Genomic DNA, 27501 nt, shown 5'->3' on the forward strand with positions numbered 1-27501 from the left:
TATAGGCTTAAATATGCACAATTGACAAAAGTATTCAGTTGTACAGTTGATAAGAGATGTAATGCCCAACTTAACAGGTTTAAAACTATTTTCTGAGAGCATTTACAGAACAGCATATTTATTTCAATACGCAAGTTGAAACTTCCATTGAACCATGGACTTCATTGGAGCGAGAGATGGTGGCTATGTCGCCCTCTCAATAATTATAAATTTTAAAAAAATCCTCCCTTATATTTAATAAATTGCAATTTCGTGGATAAACTATGATATCAATTTAGTTTTAAAAGCAAGCAAAAAAATTTATCTGCAGATAATGGCCAAAAGATTCATCAGAGTTTAATAGTATTCTTGTTAAGAGTGTAGCATGGTTAAATATCATATATTTGTCTGGTGTATATCTTGCAATTCAGGAAGAGATCAAATGCAATACATTTAGTCCTAACACTTTTATTTTGGAACAACAAACATGAAAGAGTATTGAAATGAAAGGAAGAAACCTTACGAACAGCAGCTAGGTATTAAATTTAAGTACTGCCTTTTAATGAAGAGGTAAAAAAAAAGAAAAAAAGCATATTGAATATAATAAAGCAGTAGTGTCATTTATTTTCAAATAATGTCTATGGCTAAGTGAAATTGTAACATGTAAGAATCTTCAAGTGTACGGAAAAATAAAAATATCTTTGAAACCCTAAAATATTACTTTTAAAATTTAATAAAAATTCAAATCTAAGCAAAATCTTTAAATTATTGTAAAATAATTAATTTCATATTATTAAGCTTTACTTAAAAGATAAAACATTTTAACAATATTATAAATCAAATTATAGGAGCGGGCTTCTAAATTGCATTCAAGTATAAGGTTATGATATGACATTTCGGTGTGGTTATAAAAAGATCATACTTGTAATGTTACAACCATTACAGGAGGAATTAAAATGCACTTAAACCTTTAAGATAAAAGATACACTAAAGAAATTAACAAAAGATATAGCAGAAAGAATGGTTAAAAATTAGTGCTGCAATATCGTTGAAAGAAAAGAATACTTTACACAGATATCAACCTGAAACATAATTTTTTTTAAAAGCTATTTATTTTGTAATAACACAGAAATAATTTCCTTATCTTTAAGCTTTTCTTTAGCCTTATTCTTTAAGTAAATTAATTTGGGGGTCTAATTTGATAGACTTTGGTTAATCAGTAACTAAGTTATAAGGCTTCAAACAATCATGATTCAAAAATGTAAAGATGCATTTTTCAAAAAAAAAAGGTATTTATTTAAAAAAAGTTTTAGAATTTAAAATTTATTAAAAAATGAATTGATATACCCCCTGAAAAAAAAAAGAAACCTATTAAACCAGTAGAGAATAATCCTAACATAGTAAATATTTGTAATAGTAATCAGACTCAAACCCATATAAACACAGATAATTTTATCTGTGTGTAATTATTTAAACAGCGACTTATTTATTTTCTTAAAAATAGAATATGAGTAAAAAGATAATTATTTTAAGGGATGGTGGCTTATTTTAACAAAAATGGCAAAGAGAATGCCTTTAAAGGGATCAAAGGGCAAGTGTAGATAGAGCAAGCCCCCCTTCGAAATGCTTAGGGAGAACACCGTTATATCACCACTACAGGCAGAATAGCTGCATAGTTTGGTTTCACAAAAAACTTAAAATTAATAACAATAAAAATTTAAAAAAATTATACTAAATAAATTCGTTCAAAAATACATACCATGTCTTCAGGAGTATAATATTCATTGGCAATTTTCATGTCGGGCATTTCAAGAGTCACCTATTAAAAAAATAAAAATTAATATCTAAATATACTCTAAAATAAAAATATAATACTTAACACAAACATCAAAAAGGTATGCAATCCACTAATTTACTTTTATTTTATTTGAATGGAAGGAATTAGATCAAGCTAATGTATATAAATATTTTATAATGTTTTGCATGGTACTAAATTACATAATAAAATATTTAATTGAAAGATTATTAAGTTTCATAAAAAAGATTTAAAAAAATTTATAAAAGGCTTTGAATTGAAAATTTAATTATCAGATTTTCCTGAACAACAGAAATTAACAGTTAATCCAGACAGTAAGCTAGTAAGAAGTTTGTTTCCCCACATAGAAGGATAAAGCTTACTTCACCCGTTATTAAAAAGAAAACGTTTTACCATATGAGGGTAAAAGCCTGAATTTAAGTCATTAATTTAAGTTTAACATATTTTGATTAAAAAAAATCCAAATAATTTGTCATTATTATAAACTTCTGAAAATTATTTATTTGCAAACTAATTTAAAGTGGAATAACATAAAATAATATGAAAATTCTTTTTAACATAACAACAAATGTTCAAAATGCATTTCTATTGAAAATAAGAACAAAAAAAGTTACTTCATTTTGCTGCTTTAGTTTCATTCTAATGAGTTCAAGTTCTTGCTCTTTACTGACAAAATAACAATTATTTGCGTTTCCTAAAATGAAAAACATTTTGTGGTAAGTTCATAATTAAATATTAATTTCCAATAAGAATAGTAAGGGCTTTCAGCAATATATGCACCTATTTTAAAGCTCTTCTTCTTTTCACCTTCTATCTCTTCATCATACTTAGATAAAAGATTTTTCTTCTTTAGCTATGAAAAAATCATTACAATATTATTGATAAATTATAACATTATTATTGATAAAATAACTTGATAGATTAAGTTTTCTTTCAAAAAGAAAGAAATAACCTACTATTCCAAATTCATCAAATTCAGGTTCTTCATAAGGTCTATAATCTGGCTTTTTCTTTTTATTTTCCACATTTTTAGCATATTTTTCATTGTCTATAATATTTACATTTTCCAATACATCATCTTTTTCTTCAAGAACACCTAAAATTAAAAAATCAGAAATATAAATAAATTAAAAAAGATTTCAAAAGATTTTTTGCTTATAAAAGTTGTAATATCTAAAAACAAAATAAAATTTTTTAAACGCATATTTAAAAAAAAGCTAAAGCAAAGCTATTCATAAAAGTTAATAAAAGTAAATAGAATAAAATATAGCAGTAATAAAACCTTACAAAATTAAATGGGAAGAGATTGATCTTTTTATTTTATAACAATTGTTGTTAAACAGCAGTCCGTCCCAATTTTGGGTATATGACTACTAATATTCAACTTTGTAACCTTGCAATTTTGAACCCAATCCAGAGGACAAAGGAACTCCTGGATCAAGCACTGGGAAAAATTTGCCTTCGTGGTGGACTGTTTTGATGGAAGAAACCCACATTCGCGTTACATAGAGAGGAACCCCTCGAAAACATCCCAAGGTTAGTCTGGTGCCAAGAGGACTAACACATAACCTGTCTACCACGAAGGATATTTTACTTCAGCACGGTGGTCGGTGCAAGCCGGATGCGAAATTCATACCAACCAGTCATCGTCAGGATTTAAATCAGTTTCACCTCATTGGAAGGCGAACGCTCTATCCTCTGAGCCATCACAGTTCTGGAAGATATAATTTTATTTTATAACCGTCAATGAACAGTCGACTGAATTTTTAATTTAGATACCAATGTTCAACTTCGTATTTTGAACTTAATTTCCGGGAAAATAAGGGAACTCCTGGAACAAGTATTCAGAGAAATTCGCTTAAGAGGAAGATTTTTTTTTATGGAACATAGAGAGGAAAACCACAAAACCTCCCATGATTAGCTCTAGGGCAAGAGGACTCTAATCCGTGATCCTTCGACCAATGAGATTATTTTTCGACAGCACCGGGGCTGGTGCGGAGTTCGAATAGACCAGCCATCGCCAGAACTCCAACCTGGTTCAACTCATGAAAATCATCAAAAAATAAATAAAATGTTTATCTTATTTTATTTATTTCTTTGCCCAGTACAATTCATGAACTTCAAAAATTGAATTATATCAAATTGTAAAGTGGTACAGCCAACTTATCTCTGATTCTGTGATGTTATTTGAATATAGTTACATAAAATAATTTTTTTTTTACCCAAATAAAAATACAACTTATTAACTATTTACTTGTGCTGTTATTAAAATAGGCACTAATTCAAAATTTTTATATTTTAAAAAATAATAATTTTATAAAAAAATACTTAACAACCTAGGAAACCTTTCATAATATTTTTTAGAAGATATTAAAGATCATGTATGGTATGACTAGAAATGAATCTCAATACTACCTTTATCTTTTAATGTGAGAATTGCATCACGACCTTCTTGAAATGAGGATATAGCATGAGCTATAGTGAGACCTTTCAAATTATGTGCTGAGTATACCTAAAAGAGTTTAATTTTTAAAATTAAAAAAAAGTAGCTAATAGTTTTCATAATAGTGAAAAACGGGGGCGAAAAAATGAGATACATTTAATGTACAGTTATAAAATGTCAAGAAAGTAATAAATTTAAAATTATAAATTTATTTCCTCAGGTAATTGCGGCATCTAGCAATTTGCCACTTATCTAACAGTTTTAAATGGTTATAAACAGTATATTGAGGCTTGTCAATGGTCATTAACTAACTTTTGTCAAAACATAAATATAAAAAGGTTAAGAAATGGTTAACCAAATATCAATTAAAACAATTCTCAATAACAAAATCAATAGGACAACAGATAAAAGAATAAACTAGAAAACATATTCTTAATTGAATCAAACTTACCTCCTTTTTATCGAATTCTTCCTCAACAAGAGCACCAACACCAAACTCTTTATCCATTTCTTCTAAAAGTTTAGCCTAAAAAGTTTTCAAGTCATTAAAACAGTTTAAGAGTATTGCTTTTTTTGCTTCATGTACTGATAATTAAATATTTAAATCACAACAGAATGTTTGTCATTGATTAAGAGAATTATTTCACTTTATCAGACTTAGTGCAAACTTTAGTCATCAGTTAAAAGAAAGGGCAAGACTATTTAACTATAAAATAGGGTAAATTAGCTTCTAAACACCATGAAAGTGTAACATTTTTAAAATGTGACTATCATGAACAGCAAGTATTTAAGGTAGATAAAATATTCGGTCACATAAAGGAGAAAAATGCCAGAAATTCATCATTCTTCAGTACTTCAACAAAACTCAAATTATTCTTTTCAGAGTCAATGAATTAAAGGTTTTTCATTAATTTTTAAAACTGAAGATATCTAAATTCATACCCTTTTTTCTGCAGCTTCTTTTTCCTGCAATAATTTCTGGTGTTTTATAACCCATGAAGCAGCAGATTCATCTTCTGAATCAGAAACAGCAATTCCTTTTGTATTCCTGAAAGTTAATAATTTAATAATAATTAGAGTCAACTACTTAAAAATTATCTTTAAGTAATCACTAATTTAGTTTATTTCTGATTTAGTTTGCTGAAAAACATTGACATAACAAAACAAACATTGTCTTCCTCAGCATGTGCTGGCAACAGAGATAGCATAGATGGCATTTTGTTACATTGGCAGCTTAAATTAGAATTCCTATGCATTGATAGAAATGAAAGTCATAGACTGGTGTACCCATATGGTATTAAGCATATATTTTGTGACACACATATATCCAAGACCTACTAAATAAGCTATAAAATTAATAATTTTCTTGTTTTAAATAAGAAGGAAAACAAAATTTACATTCAAAATTTTGTATCCTATATTATGTTACATAGTTAGTACCAATTTATTATGTAAGATTCCTTCCAACCAATTCTCCAAAATAAATAAATGAAATAAACTTTAACTGGCTGTTCTATACAGAAAATTTTAATAATACTAGGAAATCTAAGAAAATTTTTCTTTCACTTCTCAAAATTTAAATTATTTATTTTAAATTCTTAACAATATTTTTCAGTAAAAAGACAAACACTGAATTTTTCTTATTATTATTAATCTTGAACATAATGTTATGATTCATACATTGTTTGTTTATGAACTTTTTAAATTATTAGTTCTGGCCATCTTTATCTACACTATTAAAAGCTTTCTTATAAAAAAAAAAAAGGTGTCTCTTTTAATAAAAAAATTATTTTGTACAAATGTTTCGTTTCTAAAAAAGTAAGGAAAATATGAGGCCAGGCCCATAGTTCCCAGAATATTGAACCTTTTTTACATGTGTGCAAAAGTTTTAATTTGAGATAAGAAAAAGTGAATTATGTAACCTTAATTTATTCTCAATTTTCCTTTTCGCTTTTGTGACTTTTAGTTTTTTGCGTAGTGCTTCAGATTTTTTCTTTTCATTGATATTTTCAGTTTTGACAAAAATTTCAGCAGCAGGCTTCGAAATTTCTTTATCAGCGTCTTCAATGCCTATTAAAAAAAATATGTAATATATAATTTTGGAACCAAAATAAAAAGAATAAATAAAAAATATAATTCAACCTATTGAATTTAAAAATGAACAAATTAATCAGAACTTACCAGGAATATCATTATCAACTTCAAGTGGCTTTAATCCTAACTTTGCTCGCAGCTTGCTAAAAAAAAAAAAAAAAAAAAAATTATAAATAAATAATAATAAATTTACAATAATTTTTAAGATAATATCTGAATTTCAACTCCCTTTAGAGTTTTTAGAGGGAGACCTTATTGTTTCATTTTAAAAACTCAACAAAAATAAAGCTCGCTTTGATGAGGCATAAGTGACAGATATTAGGCTACACTGCATTATCTGATCAAACACATGCTACTTATTTGTAAAAGACAGCTGGGAGAAAAGCTTCTCTTTTCATAGATTGCAACAAGAATGGGGCTTGCGTGGTACAAGCGCCTTTTCTTCCATTTTCATTAAGGAACGAGCGGCCGACACTCCTTTTCTCCCGCATCGTTTGGCATTTCGAGATCCAGATATGCTCTCAGCCAGGCATGAGGAGGAAAAGCGTTATAATAGTTTGTGGGAGAGTTCCATTGCAAGTTGAAATACATAATTCAACCAGGATTTATAATTTTTTATGATACAAAAACAAAATTTTAAAAGGCAGAGAGGAGAATCTCAGAACTTGCTTTTATAAAAGTATTTTGTTTTTCTTAAAGTTGAATTTGTGAAAGTGCCGCAGTACAGAAAACTGTAGTAAATTTACCTTGATATATAAATGTTAAGTGCCGAGATGTTGAGTGCCATTGTTGAACGTAACTAAAAAACGGCGTCAGATGGCGGTAATAGCTGATCACCAGACAATAGAAAACGAGCAGACAATGATCTTGTAACAAGGGTTAGACGATGAATATGTACGAAGAGAAGAGAAGTTCTTCTCCCTGCTATCTTCTATAAGTGTTTTTTTTTTTGTTCTTCTTACTTTACATATGCTATATTAAATTTTGTTTAGTTATCAAGAATGTGTTTAGTTTAGTTATCAAGAAGGTGTTTATTTCCCACCCCATATTAATATATATATTATCATTATAAATTTTTTAGAACGTAATTTAAAATTTTGTTTAAAAAATTATTAATATGTAATGAAAACAGGTTGAAAGAAAATGCAAAATTAGTTGTATATAATGTATTAAAAATAGTTTTTGAAAGGAATAAATTAATACAGAATTATTTGTATCTACCTGTTTACAACGCATCGATATTTAATAATCAAATAAATCGTCCGACTTTATTACAGGTGTTTAAGTCAATACTTTGATTTTCATAAAATTTTGGGGGTTCAAAAGTCTACTAATACTTTGGGATATACAGTATGCTCATTATTCAATAACTTACTTTTGATGGTAGGTACGATTAGATCTATAAGTTCATTAGAAGAAATAATGTTAAAATTTATATGGTAAAGTATCAATTTTACCAGAAAAAAACTATACCCTGTTCAAACATTGATTTTAGGGAGATACAACATTGGGAAACAAGAATTGGAAAATTGGAAGAAAGGCATTATGAAGAAATAATAAAATGTAAAACTAAATTAAGGACAGCTTCTACTGTCTTAATAAAATATTAATTTCAAAAATATATTATATTACAATTTGACATTTGAGTAAAATTAATTTTTAACGAAAAATCAGGACGTTCTTATTGGGAGTTTCCTATGTTTAAAGTAAAAATAAGCAAAAAGTAAATATAGGCATAGTTCTGTTGATTTCCAAATGATATATGGGGTGAAAAATTAGTAAAAAGCAAATGAAGATTAAAAGTTGTCTCAATATCCAATAAACATTTTAAAATATCTTGAATGACAACTCATAGGATAGCCATTTTTAACCTGCTAATAAATAAATCTTTGGCTTCTGGTCACCATATCTCCAAGCTATAACAGTTTTTCTTGTTTTGTTTTTCGCTTTTATTTTTTTGTTAGCATTTTCAACAATAAATGTTGGATAAAACCAAACTCTTAGATATGTAGAACAAATAAATAAAGTATTAAAATTGACATGCAACTTACTTAGTTTCAGATATGCTCAATGATAGCTGAGGTTTCCTGTGCTCTATTAAAAAAAAAATCAAAATGTTTATAGATAAATTAGTTTAACATTTAAATTGAACATAAATCATTACATTAACTTGATAATGCCCAACCCCATACAGTGGTTTATATATGAAAAACACCAATATGAAAAAAGTGGTAGTTCATATCTGTTGACACCAAGTGGATGTTTCCTTAACACTAAACCACCCTATTTTTTAAAAAGTGCTATGCTTTGAATTTCAATGTAAAAATAAATATTTATATCATTGATATAATAACGTAGATAGAATAATCTTGTTTTTGCAAAATAAACACTAATAATAAAACATAATGTAAGAGTTAAATAAAATTAAAGAAATTATTTGGTGCGTATAAAAGTCAGGGATGAGATTATCCAAAAGGCAAAAAAGCTGAATTTCCACGATAGTAAATTTTACGCAAGCGCAAACCTTTAATAATAAATTCCAGACAGTTTAGGGTAATAAATAATGTGTTGACATACAATTGTGTACTAATCTATTATTATATAAATGATTACATTTATACTTAACATTTAGTGAAAATAAAAATTACCAATTGAAAAAATAAAGCTGGAAATTATATTTTTGCTCAGTTCACATAAGAGACAATTATTACTTGAAAAACTACCTGGTTTAGCAATTAAAACTACTGAGAATATACATTAATATTTCATTTCTTTTAATAAATACTGTTATGTGATTTATAGCAAATATTTTAGTAATATTACTTTTTAAATTATATTGGAAAAAAAACTTTAATAATGGACCGAATCATTATGTTCATATTATAATCTAATCTAACTAGAGCCCTCTGAAACATATCAATAACAGTGAAGTAGAAATATACAGTAACTCCTTAACATACAAAAATTGCTATTTTAGTTTGAAAAATTACATGACAATCAGCAACTGTTTAGATAATTATTTTTTATTTGATAAGAATTTTGCATTTTATAGCATAAATAACAGCAATTATAAATAAAATTTTGATGATGAGTTAAACTCTTCTTCCAAAAAAAAAAAATTAATTAAATCCCTTTTTAAATTATTGCTTTTGTTTGCTATATCTTTTATGTTTGCTATATTTAGTCGTTAGTCTATCTTCAAACATCTTGTGACAAATCCTATTTTTCCTTTTTTGCAAGCACAGAATGTAAGTTTTAAATATATATTCCCTTCCAGTTTCTCTGATGTTGTAAGACTTACTTATACTAATAATCGTTGTTGGAAAAACAGTCACCTTTATAATAACTAATTTTTAAAAAAAATTTACTTCTTACAAGAATCGCGATAGTTGATCTTAAAATTGCGTGAATATGAATAACAATTATGGATTTTGAAATCACAAGAATATGAAACTAGATATACGATTTTGAAAATGAGAAAATACAAACTGGGATATAGAATTTTTAAAACGCGTAAATACAAATCAGTATTCATAATTTTTAGATCGCGTAAATACGAATCATGATGCGTAATTTTTAGATTGCATAAATAGGAATTATGATGCATAATTTTTAGAATGCGTGAATGCGAATCCCAATGCCTTATTTTAAAATCACATATAAATACGAAAATCAATGTTTGATATTATAAACCGCATGAGCAAACCAAGACATTGAATTTTAAACTAGCATGAATACGAATCGCTACATAGGTTTTTAATAAGGGGTAAATACGAATCACAATATCGGATTTTCAAATCTTGTAAATCAGAATCGCAACGTACAATATTCAAATCGCGTGAATAAGAATCGCAACACGCAAATATGAAAAGCTATGTTTGATATTAAAATTGTGTGAATAAGAATCGAGATATTAGCAGATTCCAGGCTTGGGACCTCTAAAAGGCTTGTCAGAAGCAGCGTCGTTTGAACTACGAAAATCGGATCTATCTGGAGGGCGGGGTAAAAAATTCAGAAAATCTTATCTGCTGCGTGTAAAAGGGGAGAAAATAGCTAAAATAAGTGAAAATGAGAAAGGATTGGTAGCTATGCAGTTTGAATTTTCTGTTTCTCTTTGAAAATCGGTAAATTTTCTGAAAAAGCGGAATACTTATAAAAAGAAGTGCAATTTTTAGAAAATCTGAATTTTTGATAAAAAAAGCTGAAATTCAAGAGATAAAAGTGAAAAAAGCGGAAATCCGCTAAGAAGCGGAAAAATCTCATCCCTGAAAAGTAAGTCTCTGGATATAGTCATGATAAAAAAGAGTTAAATGATTGAAACGTCGTGATAAATAAAATTAAGGCCGAAAATATATATAAGGTAATCAATTAAATTAAGGGGGATGATCGTTAAGAAAAGTGGTAGTACAATGCCAATGTGGGATAACAATAACCCAATAGGTCCAAAGGGTCACAAAGTGTGAGGTTTGAACAAATTGGATGATTTGGTATCACCAAATTTCGAAAAAGGGCGAAGCTAAAAATAATTAAAGGTAAAAAATAAAGAAACAAGGTCATGCTATATCCAGATAAACGTATTTAAGATAAATGGGGTAAATTGATGTTTCCAATATTATCAAGAATACAATGCCCAAAACAATAATACTCACCATACATGAGGACATATTAAACAAACAGACATCAAAGGAAGGCGGGGAAATAAGCACTTCAGCACCACATTCAATTATTAACAAATTATTTTTATTTAGTAACAAATATCGATCGTTACAATTACTACACATGAAAGGCGATTATTAGAAATGGGTGATAAGAGAATTAAAACAATGAAGGCGTCATACATAAAAGTAAAATATAAAAGAACGAGTAATTTAATCGTTAAAATAAATATGAAAAGAAAACTTAAATTTGAGAGGACTTTTAATGTTAAAGAAAAATTAAAGGTATAAACTGTTGATTTTAAATTTTTCAGAAATTGATTACAGCTATGGATTTAATTTAAGATAAAGGTTAAAAAAATGTAAAAAAAGAAATCCCTCGATACGGACCGAAGTCCACATCTCGGAGAAAAAAGGCAACCTACCCGAAGGCTCGAGAAAAAGAGAATCCCTTTAAAAAGACTTAAAAATTCCTTAACTGGGGTAGACCAGAAAAATTATGGCCAATTAAAATTAAAGAGGCGGAGAGTTTGAAATTTAAAAGAAAGAGATTGGCTAGTTAGCCCCCCTAAAATTAAAAGAAGAAAAAGAAAGGCGTGAATGGAGGGGTTGGTTGACTTTCCCCACAGGAAGTGCGATGACCGCAGCGACCGTGAGAAAGGTCAACAAGAAAGTTAAAAATAAAATTGCCAAATTGAAAAAAGGAATAACGGTTAAAGAAAAATTAAAGGCTGAAATAAAATTAGAAATAAAATTGTCACATTACATTAAGTGTATATGTGACACATATCTTGTACCCAAACGTGCCAACCTGGAAAAATGAGAAAAGAGGCTTTCTTTCAAAAGGAGAGAGAAATGATCACGCAACAGTTAAAACATGGTAAATAAGAAACAAAAATTTTTAAACAAAAATTGTAAATAGCAACACTTTAGTCTTAAGGGAGACTTTATTTAGTACCTAATCAGGGGTAGCAGCAAAGTTTTTTAAAATTTTAGGGTAATTTTAGGAACTTTTTTCAAAAAATTTTAGGGGTAATATATGATTTTGCTAGGATAAAAACATATTACACGGTAGTTTATTACATAACAGAAGATTATTCTTATTCATCTATACATATCATAAATAATTGCAAGTCATAAAATAAAGCTCTGAAATTTAATAAGTCAAGAATGAAATCTTTAAAGTGTAAAAATGAAATTTCAACTTTACATATTACTTAACAAAAATTAAGTGCATAATTCAGGAACAGGCAAAAGTGAGAATAAATCAAGAGAAAAAATAAATTAACACCAACTTGGAAAAATTAAATATACTTTATTAAATCCAAAACAATTCGTAAATTAAAATGCAACGCCAAATAAAAAATTAAGGAATATTTGACTAAAATTTTACGAACTTAAAATTATTATAAGTGATATATACATTAAAAAAATTCACAATTTCATTTCTTTCCTATCCTTATCAGATTAAGTATACAGAAAATGATTTAATCATTTATGATGTAAAAATTTACCATATAAAAACCGTATCAACTTAAATATTAACAAAAATAATACTGTCTTAAATTTTGTATATACTTTAAACAATTTAAATTATCATATCTCTGATACTTATATGTACTATTAAAGTACACATAAAAGTTTCCAAAATTTTATATCAGATAAAATTGAAGGAAATCATGACAAAAATATTACTAACTAAAGTTATATATGCTGTAAATAATTCCCTTTCTCATCCTCTGTGATGTTTATATAAACAATAAAAGTATTAAAAAAATAGTTCGAAAAATCAGAACAAATGATCTCCTCTTAATCAAAACTTTATTATTACCCTTTAAATTACCTTATTAAGAAAAACTATTGTGTGATTTTTTTAGATTTCAAATCAGCAATTTATATTAAAAGTTAGAGAAAAACAAATTAATTATGATCATTTTGCTAATATATTCTTGATATGATTTGTAAGATTCTTTTACTGCCCTCAATAGTGTGGTGGTGATCTTCACCACTCCTCCATAATTTCGAATGGTATCTTTGATTAGTCTAAGAGACATAATAGTATTCTCATGGTGACTCACATTAAGCATTGCTTTATTTATCGAAAAACCTCTCTCAGGATCAGAATTCCCATGTGGCAAAATTAAAACAGTTTTAATTAATGTAGTTAAATTCTTATATTTTAGATTATTGCTGTTTTATTTATATTTAGCCTATAACTGTAATTTTTTAGGAACACCAACAAAACTTTATCAGATTTTTAGGAATTTTAGGGTTTGCACATAGTTTTAGGAATTTTATGAATTTTAGGGGGAATGCGACCCCTGACCTAATAAGTAAATAGTTAAAATAGTTAGACATATTTTTAAAATTATAGATCAAAATTAAACAACTGTCAATAATAATATGTATCATATTGAATAGCAACAAAAGTATGCAAATTTATATTGTTAATTCTTAAATTGGTTCAAGCTAGATCTGTTATTTAAAATTAAATAAATAAATAAATGTGCTAAACTGGCTGTTGTTTTTAAAAAATATAATAAATAAAAGTTTAGGTAGCTAAATCAATACCTTTCTTTAAATGGAAAATTAGTAATTTCATTTTTAATTAAAAATATTTTAGATTAATGATCAAAATTTTTAAGGAATTATAACGAGCAGAAGGCATAATTCAATCCTCGTTTAGAAGCAACAATTCCAGAAAGTTCTTACGAATACGCTTGGTTGAAAGAATTTAAGTATTTCTTATTAAATTTTTTTGCCGCCACTATATATTTCCTCACAGAAAACGAACTAACAAGACAGAAAAACAAACAATTTTCAGTTATTTTGTATTTCCAATTTAAATTAATATATTTAAAAACAATTTTTAAAAAAAAAATAGATGTCTTTGTTGTTATCCTGTGATGCAGAAATTCTAAGATTTAAAAATAAAAAAAAAATTATTGTGAAAAATAAAAGGTTAAATTTAGAACAAGAAACATAATAAAACACATTTTTGTTTATTAATATTTTTTATACATTATTTTTTTATTCATTATTTTTTTAAAATTTATTATTACTTTTAATATTGCATTATTTATTCTTATGCAAAAACATACTTTATCAGTTTTAAAAGTATATTTATTCATATTTATAGGATAAGATAATCACTTTTGTTCTTCCGTTCTTTCAAATATTATAAATAAATTCCTATTATATTATTTTCCTTTAATAAATTAAAGATAATTGTATAAAAAATATCAAATATTTTTTGATAACATGTAATTATTATGTGTACAATGGTTACACATATAGAATTTTTACCTTTCACCCATGATCAAGGTTTTCGACACTTTAAGACAGTTTTAGTCAGCTTAAGACATTAAAACCCACGAGTTCTGTCCAAAACCAGTTTAAGATGTCCAAAACCCCAACCCTGTAGCAAAGGTGACACATAATTCAACAATTAAAAAAACAGAAAATAATAACGCACCAGCAGATTCACAAAGACAGAATTAAACTTAACTTTTTTCAGAGTAAAAGTAGAAAGAGAAATTGATAATTTTGAGTTTTGATTTGGAAATTTTGGCTTTAATTCTTTGTTGAATCGTCTTATTAAATCAATTAACAATCACATCTTTGGATCTAAACTTTTTGACTTCCTACATCTCTACTTTAATAAAGTAGACAATTGTATTATTTTAAATAGGGACCCACTTTTAGTGAAAAAATGACGCAAAAATCAAGAAGTCCTGAGCGGTAAGGAGCCCCATAGTTTGCAATGTCTAGTTGAATCACTAATAACATTAGATTAAAAAAAATAACTAATACTCACCATGTTTTTCTTTACCAACATCTAAAGATTTCAGCCCTAACTTAGATCTCCCTTTACTAAAATGTGAAAAAATTAGATAAATAAGAAGAAAAAATTTACAAAAAGTAACATTAAGACAAAGTAATAATCTATTTACAATAAAATAAGGGAACATACTTTGGTTCGCGCATACTTGATTGTCGATCAGAATAATCTAAAAAAGTAAAATAAATTATTCTTTAGTTGAAATAATTTAACAAAAAATGATGCCTTTTATTAGGACAGTTTACACACTAATTTATGATTCAGTTATTTCATTCCTTGATCTGGTTTTTACCTACCCTTTCCCATGACTTAAAATCTCTATGACTTCTTACTGCTTATCTGGCAAACTAGCTTGGCGCCATTTATCACTGTTATTATTATTATTATTATATAATTAGTATAAAGAGCAAAATATAGAGAAGAGCATGATGCTCTTCCTCACATTCATGATGTTCGTCATTAATTTTTTTTACAGTGCTTTCACTACAGAGCAAGACTCTCGCATATTTTTTTCCTTCCTCGCATTAAAAAATTATTACCGCGAGAAATACCTGCATTCTATAAATCAATTTCAAAATTCGCAAATTTCTCGCATTACACCATTTAGAATAAAACCGTTTCACTTTTCTTCCCGGATGTTTCATTAATTTCCTATTTACCAGTATAGTTCAGAACCTTTTCGAGCAACAGAACACTACCCCTCCAAACCACGGAACCCCTTTCAGAACAGATTTCTCTGCAACCATGTGTTTACCGTAGGTTACTTCATGTAAGACGTTCAAATTCTTTATGCACTAACGTAAAATGGACAAATACCTTGTAAAGGCAAAATATTCTATGATGATGCAGCAAAAATATTCAATGCTTTAAAAAATAGAAGACATTAAAAATGTATTATAATTAAAGAAATGGTTTTTTTTCCAAGTGAAGTGTATTTGTGTTTTTTTAGTTTTTAGAAATCTCACTTAACTTTTTGAAATCTTACCGTGTTTTTGCGAAAGGGTGAGAAATTCTCACCCATTTTTTTTTTTTCTATGATGAAAACACTGTTTTTAGCAAATGTTTAGTTACAAATCATGTAATAATGTATTTATAAAAAATGTAAAAAGGAAACTGAATTATCTAAGAACGAAAGACTTTTAAATGCAAGTGATTCTTAAATGGATTGGAGTGTATAAATTATATTTTTATTCGATTGAAATTATCTGAAGCAATTTACATTTAAAAATGAATAACTGAAATACATTTATAGAAATAAAATTTTATTATTTTTACAAAGCGTATCTAGAAGTGAATGGTTAACAGTTTGAAATTCCTAAATTTGAAAGAAATAGCAACAATTTTACTTTATAATTTATTTATTTTGTTATCGTTGGAATATTTAAATACAATATTCACTTAATAATATAAAGCAAAGTTATGTAAGTTTCTTGACTGAAAATAAAATTTATGTTAATAATAAAACAGGAATTCAAATGCCAAATTCTCAATTAAGTAAAAATAATATATTTCTGCATTCTGCAAAGTAACAGATAATTAAAAATTAAGTTTAGTATGGGGACAAACTCTTACTATTTTTATAAAACATTTAAAATCAGGGGTCTGTCTAGGTTTTCTTTTAGAGGAACCAATTTTGTGAAACTTTAGACATAATTTGTAAAAATTAAAGAGTATGTTAAAAAATCAACACAAAAATAGGGTAAAAAGGGGATTTATCGATTCTTATAGGACACAAAAAATAAAATTTTAAGAAAAAGTATTTTGTGAAACTACCCTTTTTCCTAAAGTTGAATTTGTGAAAATACCACTAAATAGGCCTGGACAGATCCCTGAAAATGCACATAGATTATTTTGGAAACAAAACAAGTGAGTATTGTATAAATAAATACTCGTTAATTTATAAATTAACGAGTAACCATTAAAATAATTTGTGTCTTTATAAAACAAATACACAAATAAAAATTTTTTAAAAAAAGTCAAAATTTTAAATGTTATTGGGAAAATAAATTGCTTTTTTGAAAAACAATTGTAATAAGTAAATATTTTAATGTATAGCTTGTTTATGGTAAGAACACAACAAGCTACAAAGTCTGAGGCCATTTTCTGCTATGGAAACAAGAATAATGCATTTCAGGGAAGGTAACTTCACTCTAAAGGCTGATACAATAGACCAAAAAAAAAAATATATATCTTCCTCTCTCTCACTGACCTGAGCCAAAATCTGTCCTGAACAGTGACCCCACACCCCTACTTGAAATAGTTTATAGCTCGTTATGATAGTCACCACCACGGGCACAAACGAGTAACTAGAGACACTTACTTGAGACAAACTATATATTTCGTTGCATTTGTTCAGTTAATAGTGCCAACTCTCGAGAAATGTTTTCCTGTTGATTCATTAATTGATAGATTTAGAGTTCCAATAACCTAATCAGTGTAAGTAGAACCAAAAATAAATAACAGCTGATTAAATATCAGGTGGAATCGATCCCAACAATTAATTTTGTTAAATTTTAAAAATAAAACTTAGATATAAAACTGTAAATAAATTATCCAGTTAAAATAAAAAATGCAAATGTATGTAGCAGTTCTAGCCTATATTTACAACTTGCATTTAGGTTTAATTTATCATTAAAATTTTATAACTCAAAGGATTGTATACATAGTTTGATTACTTTTTTTTATTAATTTTCAATAATGACTTAACTTACTTTTGAATAAAAAATAATTAATGATTTCTTTTTCTTTAAAAAAAATGTTGCTATTTAGCCACCAAATATTCGGAATCTGGTCGACTCTTTTTGGATTAATAATTGGTATTCTGCTAAATCACTATTCCTTACATCCCTATTTTCAAGTTTTGGATCCATTTAGCAATGTTCACTTTCATAATAATTTATGAGTTGATAGTCAAAACAAAGAATTTCAATAAAAATCCCTTAATTAGCACTGATCAAACACCTACATCAAGGAAAATCAACAATTGATACACAGAATTATTCTAATTTTCTTTTCAAGTTTTTAACCAAAAAAATGAGCATATATTTTAAGTTTGGTTTTAATTTTGCCGGCAGAAATCATATATAGGTGAGTTATTATAGGGTGAGTACACCATATCACTTAAGTATCGAAAACGAAATATCCCAGAGTAACATAATTTGGAAAATATAAGGTTAAATAAAAGAAGTTTTCAATTAGGTTACCTTTACCATCCGATTCTAAAATCTTGCTCGAACTTGAAATTGCCACTTTACGTAAGAAGATTGATGGGATTTAAGAAATCTAGCGCGAAGCTCACTCACACCTAGCTCACTCACAAAGCTCACTCACAGAGACCGTTTGCATTGTTTGCAATTCATACATCTCAGTCGAGAAAGTAGGAGAACTTAATTGGTTGGAAATGCAAAACACATTGACGTGTGTTTGCATTTGAGAATCACATCCTTACGACTTTATTTCTCGGCTGCCTTGGTATAACTATCCATAAATGGATTATATTCTTGGTGGCAACAGTATATTTATGTAAACACCGGTTTTTTGTTTTGTTTTTGATGGAAAGGAGTGTCCCTTTCATTATGCCTGATTATTATCCACAATAAATTGGAGACATTGTTTTTTTTATACATATATAAATAAATGATGAGTAAGTTCTAGCTTATTATTAACTCTTAAGACAGTTTTATTGTTTATTATATTCTCAATCGAAATTATGTATCATATCGGCTGCTAGGGATGTTGCATGCTATGTTTCGTTATTTCCCTTAAACACAGTGGTTGAATTGTTTAATGCGTGGAATAAGTATTCTTAAAAATGTGTTTAAAATAATATTTAAGTCAATGCAATATATATATTTATGTTATTAACATTTATACTGATTATTAACACAAAAACGAACGCATTGATATGAATTAGAACAATTTATTTACGATAACAACATAAGTTGTATAGATTTTTTTTTTAAATTGTGATATAAATTATTGCAGACCAATACGTGGTTTCTTCGGGTGATAATTCTGTAGTGTGATCTGCGCCATCAGCTACAATCGCCAAGGTTCCAAATGGATTTTAAATTTGTATATATTTTTAAAAAATACTTGTAGATATTAGCTAGGTAGTACTTATCAGTACTGCCTTTAAAGTTTTGCCCCCTACTGAAATCTTTTTTTTTTTTTTTTTTTTTTGTAGTTGAAGGGGATTTATTCTGTGGCGGCATAGCTGAGTTTAACCCTCTGGGTAAACTTCTACAAGTTTTTTTTTTATTATTAAATTTGCAAGTTTAAAATCCATTTTAATAATAATTAGAATTATCTCTTTTTTATGGAATGAATTTTTTTGCATACTAAGGAAATGGATCAATAGTTTTTTTTATATACTATTGATTAATGATACTTAATTTGGGTGAAAGTGTTAAATAAAATAAAATTTTATGTATATATATATATATAATTACTGGTAGTTTACAAATTAAAATAGAGTTTTAGCGTTGTTTCCTTAATTGAGGTGTTCTTAATTGTGGGGTGAAAGAAATTATTACTATGCAAAATATTTTCTAATACTGCATAACTATGTTTCTAATTTTAACTTTTCCATTACGATAAAAGCTCTTAAAATGCATACATTAAGAAAAAAGTAGTGCATTTTAAATGGAACAGTAAAGAATTTCAACAAGAGAATCTAAGTTGTTAGCAAGTGTGATGTGAATTTTATTTTTTTGAGATCTTAGCTTTGTTTACAGAATTATTTGGATTATTGATCTAAAAAAATTATCAAGCAAGTATGTCATGTGAAACCATGAACTGAATCATTTGAGTCAAACGAGTGTTTACATTTTTACAGTTGCTGGAATTTTGCTCACCTATTCTTTAAAACAAAATACTTTTCTTGGTTGTTAATGTGTTCTTTGATGTAGTTTAGTAAAACTAAGCAAAGACTGATACACTACCATATTATATCTTGAATCATTTATGGATATTTACTTAGGAAAAGATATTTAAAGTTAAAAACTTTTCTTTACATGAAGGAGTATTTAAATAAAATGAACATTTAAAATTTACAAATTTTTTGAATGAAAATACTGAATAATAAAGTTGACTTTCTTATTTCTAGATATAGTTAAATATTTTTCTTTGTTTGAAGAAACAAATTAAAATTATCTGTAATTTAAAAAACAACTTAAAATTAGGTTTGCTGTTTAAGACATATAATTATAAGAAACATGAGCATCAAACTGTAAAAAAAAAAATTTTATCTGATTCTTAAAATGTTCCTTGTATTGAATAAGTATTTTTAAATATTTTGATTTTCATGCAAAAATTGTTAGGGTTGCAAACTGGATTAAAATATTTAAACTAAACTAATAAAATGGATTCTATTCTTGTGTGTATTGTCATTAAACTTACTAGAAATTTACTTTAAAATGTTTTCTTTAAATATTATATAATTGGAAAAGAGGAAAGTTTTGAAGCTTTTTATAAAATTTTGTCGAAAAAATATTATAGTTTTTGAAAAAGTGAAAGATCTTTAAAACTCACTCACTATAGCACATCGAAATCAAAATTTATCACTATTTAAAGAAAATGTATTTACCAAAACAGCTAATCATGAAACTAATTAAATTAAACTCGTTTTTTCCTGAACATTTTAAAAAACTATTTTTGAGTTCGACAAAGAGTTAAAACTAGCTACATTATCAATATGTTCATGACTTAATCTTTAAAAAAAATGAATTTATATAATATTTAGTAATAAAGTGAGTGACCATCTTTTTTTATAAATAGAAATGTTTTTAATTTTCAAATCTTGAATTAAATGCCAGATAAATGGAATTTTTTAAAATTATTATTTCAATTCTGCTGTATAAAAATTTGTTTTTAATTAAGTTATGGCCTCTTAACAATTACATTCATCTTAAAGCTGAAAAATCTTGTATGATTTTTTCTAGTGTTTATTATCATACGTTGCATTATGATTAAAAAAAAATTAAAAAAAGCTTTTGATTATGTGAAAGAAGTTTGTAAATTTAAAATTTCTTTATAATTTTTAGCTACACCAAGCTCCAAATCAGATGACATGATGGAAGAGGAGGAAGCTCGCCATTCTGCTGATGAAGAAGAGGAGGAAGGAGAAAGCGGAGTTGATTCATTAGAAGAGATGCAAAAGCGGCGTAGTATCCAAAGCGGTAGAGGTGTTACATTGTCCATGCTGATGAGTGATGGGATTCTCGAAGCTGGTGAAGGATTCCTAACCATTGATTATTTAGTAAGTTATTTTGTGCAAATATTTTTTTACTTGCGGAGATCGACTGCGAAATCACGCCAAATCTAACTTTTTAAAAAGGATTACAAATGCGTGTTTTCACTTCAAGATTCAGCTGTTGTAATAAATAATGTCAGATTAAAAATATCTGATTTTAAAAACTATGTGGAAATTAATAGCAATAACTGCCAAAAAAAAAATTAGAATGAATATTTCTGCAGAAAAGAAAACCAAACTCGTTACTTATTCTCAAATGAAAATAGAAAAATTGCAAGCCTTTTTTCCAACTCCGATGTGCAAGAGTGGCATATAATTTTGAATATAATTCTGAAGAGAAGATAGAAGATTTCTAAAATTTCTGCAGAAAAGAAAACCAAAATTTTTTACTTCCCAAATGAAAAATCTTTCTGCAAGAACTCAGTAACCTGCGACAATGTTGCCGTGTCGCCACGATTCTGCCAAGGGAGATGGAAGTAGCATTTTGCAAGTAGCAAAACTACTGTTACATTTGTATGCAAAATGGATTAGAATAACTAACTTATGTATAAACATAGATACTTATTTAATTCCTTATATTTAAATAAGCTAAGTTTTCATTCAGAATCATTTTGAACTTGGTATAAATAAAGTTTCAAGTTTTTTTTTTCCCTTTTTTTTTCTCCAAGTTTCTAACATTGAATATAATTAAGATAGATGAGGTACACCAAAATAATTGTAATCTGAGTAAAAAGATTTATTTATTTTACTTTGCATACCAAAAATAAGGAAGATTTTTCAAATTTATGGGGTAGTGTCCCCATAGTCCGTGAGGGCATCTCTGTAAAATAACGTTAATAAGATAATTCTTCAAAGTTAAGATTTTTTAACCATGACATGTTGGCTATGGCTATTTTTATCAGCGATTAACAGTTGACTCGTCTTCTTAATATTAAGTTGTGGGAATCGAGTAGTCACGAATTATTAGCATGACATTAAAAATATTAAAGTTGGGACCTCATTATACTTTTTTAGTTATCTTAATTGTAAATTTTAGCTGATTGACTGTATAAACATAATTATTCATAATAGCACAAGGCATGTAATTTTTTAACTTTTAATTAACGATTCTGAACTACTTGCTCATAAAACTTCCTTTTTTTACTTTTTTTGTTGAGAGATGGGGCTTGACAGTGTAAAGTTTGTATTTATTCAACCAAGCAGAAAATCATTTGAAGAATAAAACTTATCAATTATGAATTAACAGCTTCCCTTACCAATTTTTTTAAAAAAAGTGCCAAAAATCAACATTTTTTTAAAAAAATTTTTTATTACAAGGAACTAAAACAAAACATAATACACAAGTTCTAAGTTGAAATTTTAATTTTTTTATGTGTAAAGTATATTTAATTTGTTATCAGTTTACTATCCCAAATTATCTTGAGAAAATGAGGAAAGTTAAATATTAGTCTTTGTATATGTTTACATCTTCATAATCTGAAAAATCATCTGCATTATTTTCCCTTTTGCTCAAGAACGCCATTTTTTTTTACTCATTTTTTCTATGTACCTAAATTCATCAACCATTTTATATGCAACTATATAAAACATGCCTTCAGTCTCACAGATCGCAAAACTCCCAAACAAATATCGGCAAATTTCCAGTCTCAGCAGATTATTATTTGTTTTGCTTTCTGCCGTATAAAAATGTTATAAAACATAGCCTATTGACGAATTAAGCTATACCCGAGTTTACTCAGGGAAGCAGTTAATAATTTTTGAATTAACATTGTAGTTAAAAATAGTTGAAACAAAAAATTATCATAAAAATTCTTTTTATTAATGTTAGAATTTTAATTATTTAAAAGAAAAGTTTTGTTGATAGAACATTATAATTCTAAAATTACCACTACACAACAAGTTTGTTTAAGAATAGTGAACTGAATATTTGTTGAAAGCTCATATTTTTGCTTAAAAAAGATATTCTAATGATATCAAAAAAAATTTAATGTTCTAATAATTATTGTAATTGTTCTAGTATTTCATCCCTTTATTTTACTTACTGTTTAATTTGCTTCTCAACATAATTATTTGAAAAATTCAAAAAAAATATTTTTTTTTCTATATTTTTATAGTTAAGATATAATAAAGAAAGTATGGGCAATATCTCATTATATCCTAAATATAATCAGAACTAAAGAGTTTTATATATATTTTTCAACATAAGACTAAACATACGAAAAGTATATATGATAAAATGATCTTATACACAGAATATCATTAAAGAGCTAGACTATAAATTTTTATTACTTTTTACTTACATTAATGTGCATGACTTTACATTCATGATATTTAACTAAGCATGATATCTATTGTCAAAAAAATTGAAAATCTTCTATATATTGCACAAAAACCCTTTTTCAAAAGTGTGGAGACCTCAACAACTGAGTTAGAATGTTCTTAATTAATATTATCTATAATTATTCACGAGAGTTCATAAAACTTCAAAACAATTCTCAGTTTGATTGATTGTTGCTTCTTTAAAAACATTTTTTTATATTGTAATTTGTTTCTATTTATTGCAGTTTAGAAAATGAAAAGTTTTTTTAATGAAATTTTTCTTTCAGGGGGCTAAATTTGTTGGAGACTTACTTCCTGGAGGTAAAATCAGAGCTCAAGAAACACAGAAAGTATTTTCATCTCCTAGCTCTTGGGCAATTCATTGCAAGAAGCTTTTAAATCCAGATAAAAAATCTGGTTGTGGATGGTCTTCTGTAAGTCTTTGCTTTATATATTAATACTTTAACTTCTTAAAATTTATTTCAAATTCATGGTTCAGAACCTGAAATATGATTGTTTACATTAGATACTCAGGGATCTGTATAGGCCGAATTTACTATCCTTTAGCGGTGCCTTCACAAATTCAACTTTAGGAAAAACGGTAGTTTCACAAAATACTTTTTCTTAAAATTTTATTTTTGCATCCCTTAAGAAGCAATAAATCCTTATTTTTGTGTTGATTTTTAAAAGTAATTTTTAATTTTTCACAAATTATGTCTAAATTTTCACAAAATAGGTACCTTTCAGAAAAACCTAGACAGACCCCTGATACTGTAAAAAGAAATACAGTACCGTAAAATACTGATAAAACGCCCTTTCTCGAGAAAGCGCCCCTTGTAGCTTCACAGAAATACAGATTGCCAATCAGTACTAAAAAACAGTCCCCTTCTCTACAACACAATTTTAAAAAGTTCTTATTTTAAGAATAAATTCATAAAATTTAGTTCTAAAAAATAGTTAGACTGAAAATTCTGCTTGTTCACAGAGATTAATATGTCTTTCTTTTTAAGAAATATTTTATCATATATTTTTTTTTTTTTTTAAATTTTCCCACCTATTTGCATTAGCAGCAATCAACTGTAATTTAAAAATAAAGGATTGCTGCAAAAATAAGTTTTTACTGATTAAAGTTTATATTTACTTTCTTTTGCCATGATTATTTTTACTGTCTATTTTGTGATTCACACTTAATAATGCTCAACTAAATATAATTGATTTTTTGCAAAACGGCACTTTGAATTTTTTTCAATACCTTTTATTTGCCCCCCTCGACAACACGGCAATTTTCGTCAAAATTAGAGGGGCGCTTTATCAGTATTTTATGGTAGTTTCCAGTAGGAAGGTTGTACGTACATCACTTCCATTTTTAGTCTTGACTTTTTTTATCCACACAGCGTGACTCTAAAATCCACCTAGTTACGTATTTTTCTGCTAGATTATTCTTCGCTCTGTGTTTAAATTAATTAGTTGACTGTACATATTTTTCCAGAATTAAGAAATTATTCTTGTTGGAATACAATTCATCATTGGTTGATAAATAAACTAAAAAAAGATATTTAATTGAAAGTGATTGCCGAAACAGGATAAATTGAAAATATGTTATTCACTGATATTGTAAAAAAGTTTTAAAAGGAAAATATCTATTAGGGAAATTGCAAAATCAATATACTACACTGATTAAATTATCTTCCAATTACGAATTGAAATCATTCATAGCTGATGTCGTATAGTCCATCATCAATCAGAAACTTGTCTTATTGTGCCATATTTTAATAAAAGAATAACAGTAAATAGACGAAAAAAGAATATAATTTTAAGAGCCAGAAATCTGCTGACGTTGGTCATTATTTTAGAATATTTGTTATAACCATTTATTTTGAATAAAGCCTGGTGATCTTAAAATCCTTGAGTGAGTTTCGAAAAAAACGAATTCCTCATGTTGGCTACACCGTCATATGCACTTTGCGCATCATGATAACTTAACTTTTAAATACAGTAAGGCCATAGCCTATCTACCAAAAATTATTTTACAAGAATTTTGTTAAAATTATAGTTTAGTGATTTTAAGTTATTCTTTACAAAACTTGAGCATCAACAAAATATGTTGTTTAATTCTTTGGTATTCTTCTAGTAGTTTTCTGATTTTGGCAAATGTTTTTTTCAGTGACTAATTTTCCTACAGTGAATTCTTTATAATTGTATCTTATATTATTTAAATCAGCTTTTAAACCTAGACCTTCATTTAACAAAAATGTTTATAAATAATTTTTATTTTTAGCAACTTTTATCATTTTTATATCTAGTAATTCTGCTAGACTTTGGAACTTTTGGCCCCTAAGGACTCAAGACTTCCAAAATTCCAAGTCATTTTTTTACTAAAAACGAATCCCCATTTAAAATAATGTAAATAATTTATTTTAAATTTTTGAAAATTAAACATTTTTATGCGGAATTAAATTTGTACTTCAACTCTTTTTCTTTTCAAACTCTTTTTCTTTTCTTTTTTTTCTTAAATTAATATTACTTCTTTATCTATCTACCAATATGTGCATTTACAGGGATACCAATGATGCATTTATTGGGATATCTGCACTTATAGGAGACTAAATAAAGAATTTTTAATCTTTAATATCAATGTTTTTTAATATAAGATGAAACACTTATATAAACAAAAAGCAATTTTCCTTTGGAAGTTTGGTTTAATTATGCTGACATGAATCTGTTATTTCACGAATTTTATTTTACTCAATTGAGAATTAAAATCATCCCAGAGTATGTGTCACAATTTTCTTTTGAATTTCTTCTAGGATTTTTGGTGTACTTGATATGTTATAGTGCATAAGCAGAATCTCTGGCATTGATTATACCATTTTAATAATTTTAATCTATTTCATATTAACTTAAAAATGTATGTATTTTAGATGCGGTATAAAGGTAAAAAGCTTGACACCTATAAAAATTTGTGGTTTCGTAAACACAAGCAGCAAGAACAAGAAAACAATGCTGTAAGTATTATTTGTATTTAATTTTAATATTTTTATAAATTTATATTTCATATTTTATCTAGAATTTGAATTCCATGAAACTGTGAACAAACAAATTCTATTTTATAATTCATTCTTATAACTTGCAATTCGCTTTTTATAACTTGATTTTTAGCAAACTTATACTTTCAATAAAAATTTCAAAATATATTTAAACCTGTTTCTATGTTAATATCTTTGTAAAATATATATATATATATATATATATTTTAAATGTCTGGTGATAATGTGCATTGTAATAATTTTTTAAAGAATTGTTAAATAATTTTATAAGGCAAATTATTTTTATGAACTTTTTTAAACACTTTTAAAAAAGTTGACATAAAATACAGAATTATTTGTAAAAATGTTTTTTTCCTTTGTTACAAACTGTACTATATTGTAGTTTCATATAAGCTTCTAATTTTTCAAAAAAAAAAAAAAAAAAGAGTTTAAAAAACTAGTTATTATATAACTCAAGAGGAAAATTGAATAATGTATTTTTTTTTACTGAGAATTGCATTTAAAATTAGATATTTTGCAAAGCTACAAAGTATTGATTGCTGACATTTATAATTAAATTTTTCTGAAATCCAACTGTAGAATTCACAAAATTATTCGCTAGATTTGATTGATACTTCGTGTTGACTTTGCTTGGCAGTATTGTAGAAGCCGATATTCACAGTTTTGTTCTAAGGAACTACATATTTGTAGCTCTCACTAATTTTGTGAATTATGATAAAAACTATTACAGAAAATAAGTATACATTAAAACTTGAATATTGAAATTTTGAATAATGTTCTATTAATTTAAGATATTGTATTATAGATATAAAATTCTGTTATTTTCAAAGTTTATTTTTTGATTTTATTTATAAATATCTATTTTCAACAGACTATTGAATTATATAAATTTGTTCTTTGATTTGCGCAAATATGTCCTTTGATTTTATGTTGTTATAAAATACTTTTTAGCAGCAACAATCTTCATCTGGTGTAAGTGGTGTCATTACAAAGCCTTGTCACGGAGATCATTCTATTGTTTCAGAAGATGAAAAGAAATGGTATAAATGTTTTT

At 26.8% G+C, this 27501-nt stretch overlaps 2 protein-coding genes across 10 annotated transcripts in view; one reads left to right on the forward strand and one right to left on the reverse strand.

Moving 5' to 3' along the window:
- Positions 1–18282, reverse strand: part of LOC107441898 (U4/U6.U5 tri-snRNP-associated protein 1) — a 35021-nt gene extending 16739 nt beyond the window's left edge. The window contains exons 1-13 of one of the 5 annotated variants that reach the window (XM_087159773.1): positions 18038–18282; positions 14961–14997; positions 14805–14860; positions 8384–8426; positions 6420–6475; positions 6161–6308; positions 5181–5286; positions 4690–4764; positions 4211–4307; positions 2752–2891; positions 2576–2648; positions 2410–2489; positions 1739–1798 (exon numbers count right to left, since the gene is read on the reverse strand). In XM_087159773.1, coding sequence (XP_087015899.1) covers positions 1739–1798; positions 2410–2489; positions 2576–2648; positions 2752–2891; positions 4211–4307; positions 4690–4764; positions 5181–5286; positions 6161–6308; positions 6420–6475; positions 8384–8426; positions 14805–14860; positions 14961–14974 — 948 coding nt within the window. In that variant the 5' untranslated portion in view covers positions 14975–14997; positions 18038–18282. Of the gene's footprint in view, positions 1–1738; positions 1799–2409; positions 2490–2575; positions 2649–2751; positions 2892–4210; positions 4308–4689; positions 4765–5180; positions 5287–6160; positions 6309–6419; positions 6476–8383; positions 8427–14804; positions 14861–14960; positions 14998–15124; positions 15183–17539 lie in introns of those variants that run through there. The other 4 variants (XM_016055299.4, XM_087159771.1, XM_087159772.1 and 1 more) reach the window with 4 other exon arrangements.
- LOC107441900 (MPN domain-containing protein) overlaps positions 18199–27501 on the forward strand; it is a 34162-nt gene continuing 24859 nt past the window's right edge. For 2 of the 5 annotated variants that reach the window (XM_016055307.4, XM_016055304.4), the window contains exons 1-5: positions 18336–18471; positions 20873–21087; positions 23688–23834; positions 26322–26405; positions 27399–27487. In XM_016055307.4, coding sequence (XP_015910793.1) covers positions 18465–18471; positions 20873–21087; positions 23688–23834; positions 26322–26405; positions 27399–27487 — 542 coding nt within the window. In that variant the 5' untranslated portion in view covers positions 18336–18464. Of the gene's footprint in view, positions 18472–20872; positions 21088–23687; positions 23835–26321; positions 26406–27398; positions 27488–27501 lie in introns of all 5 variants that reach the window. The other 3 variants (XM_016055305.4, XM_016055306.4, XM_016055302.4) reach the window with 2 other exon arrangements.

This window comes from Parasteatoda tepidariorum, chromosome 3, assembly GCF_982258835.1.
Source record: "Parasteatoda tepidariorum strain Cologne lab strain chromosome 3, Ptep-v5.0, whole genome shotgun sequence".
Classification (NCBI taxonomy): Eukaryota; Metazoa; Arthropoda; class Arachnida; order Araneae; family Theridiidae; genus Parasteatoda; species Parasteatoda tepidariorum.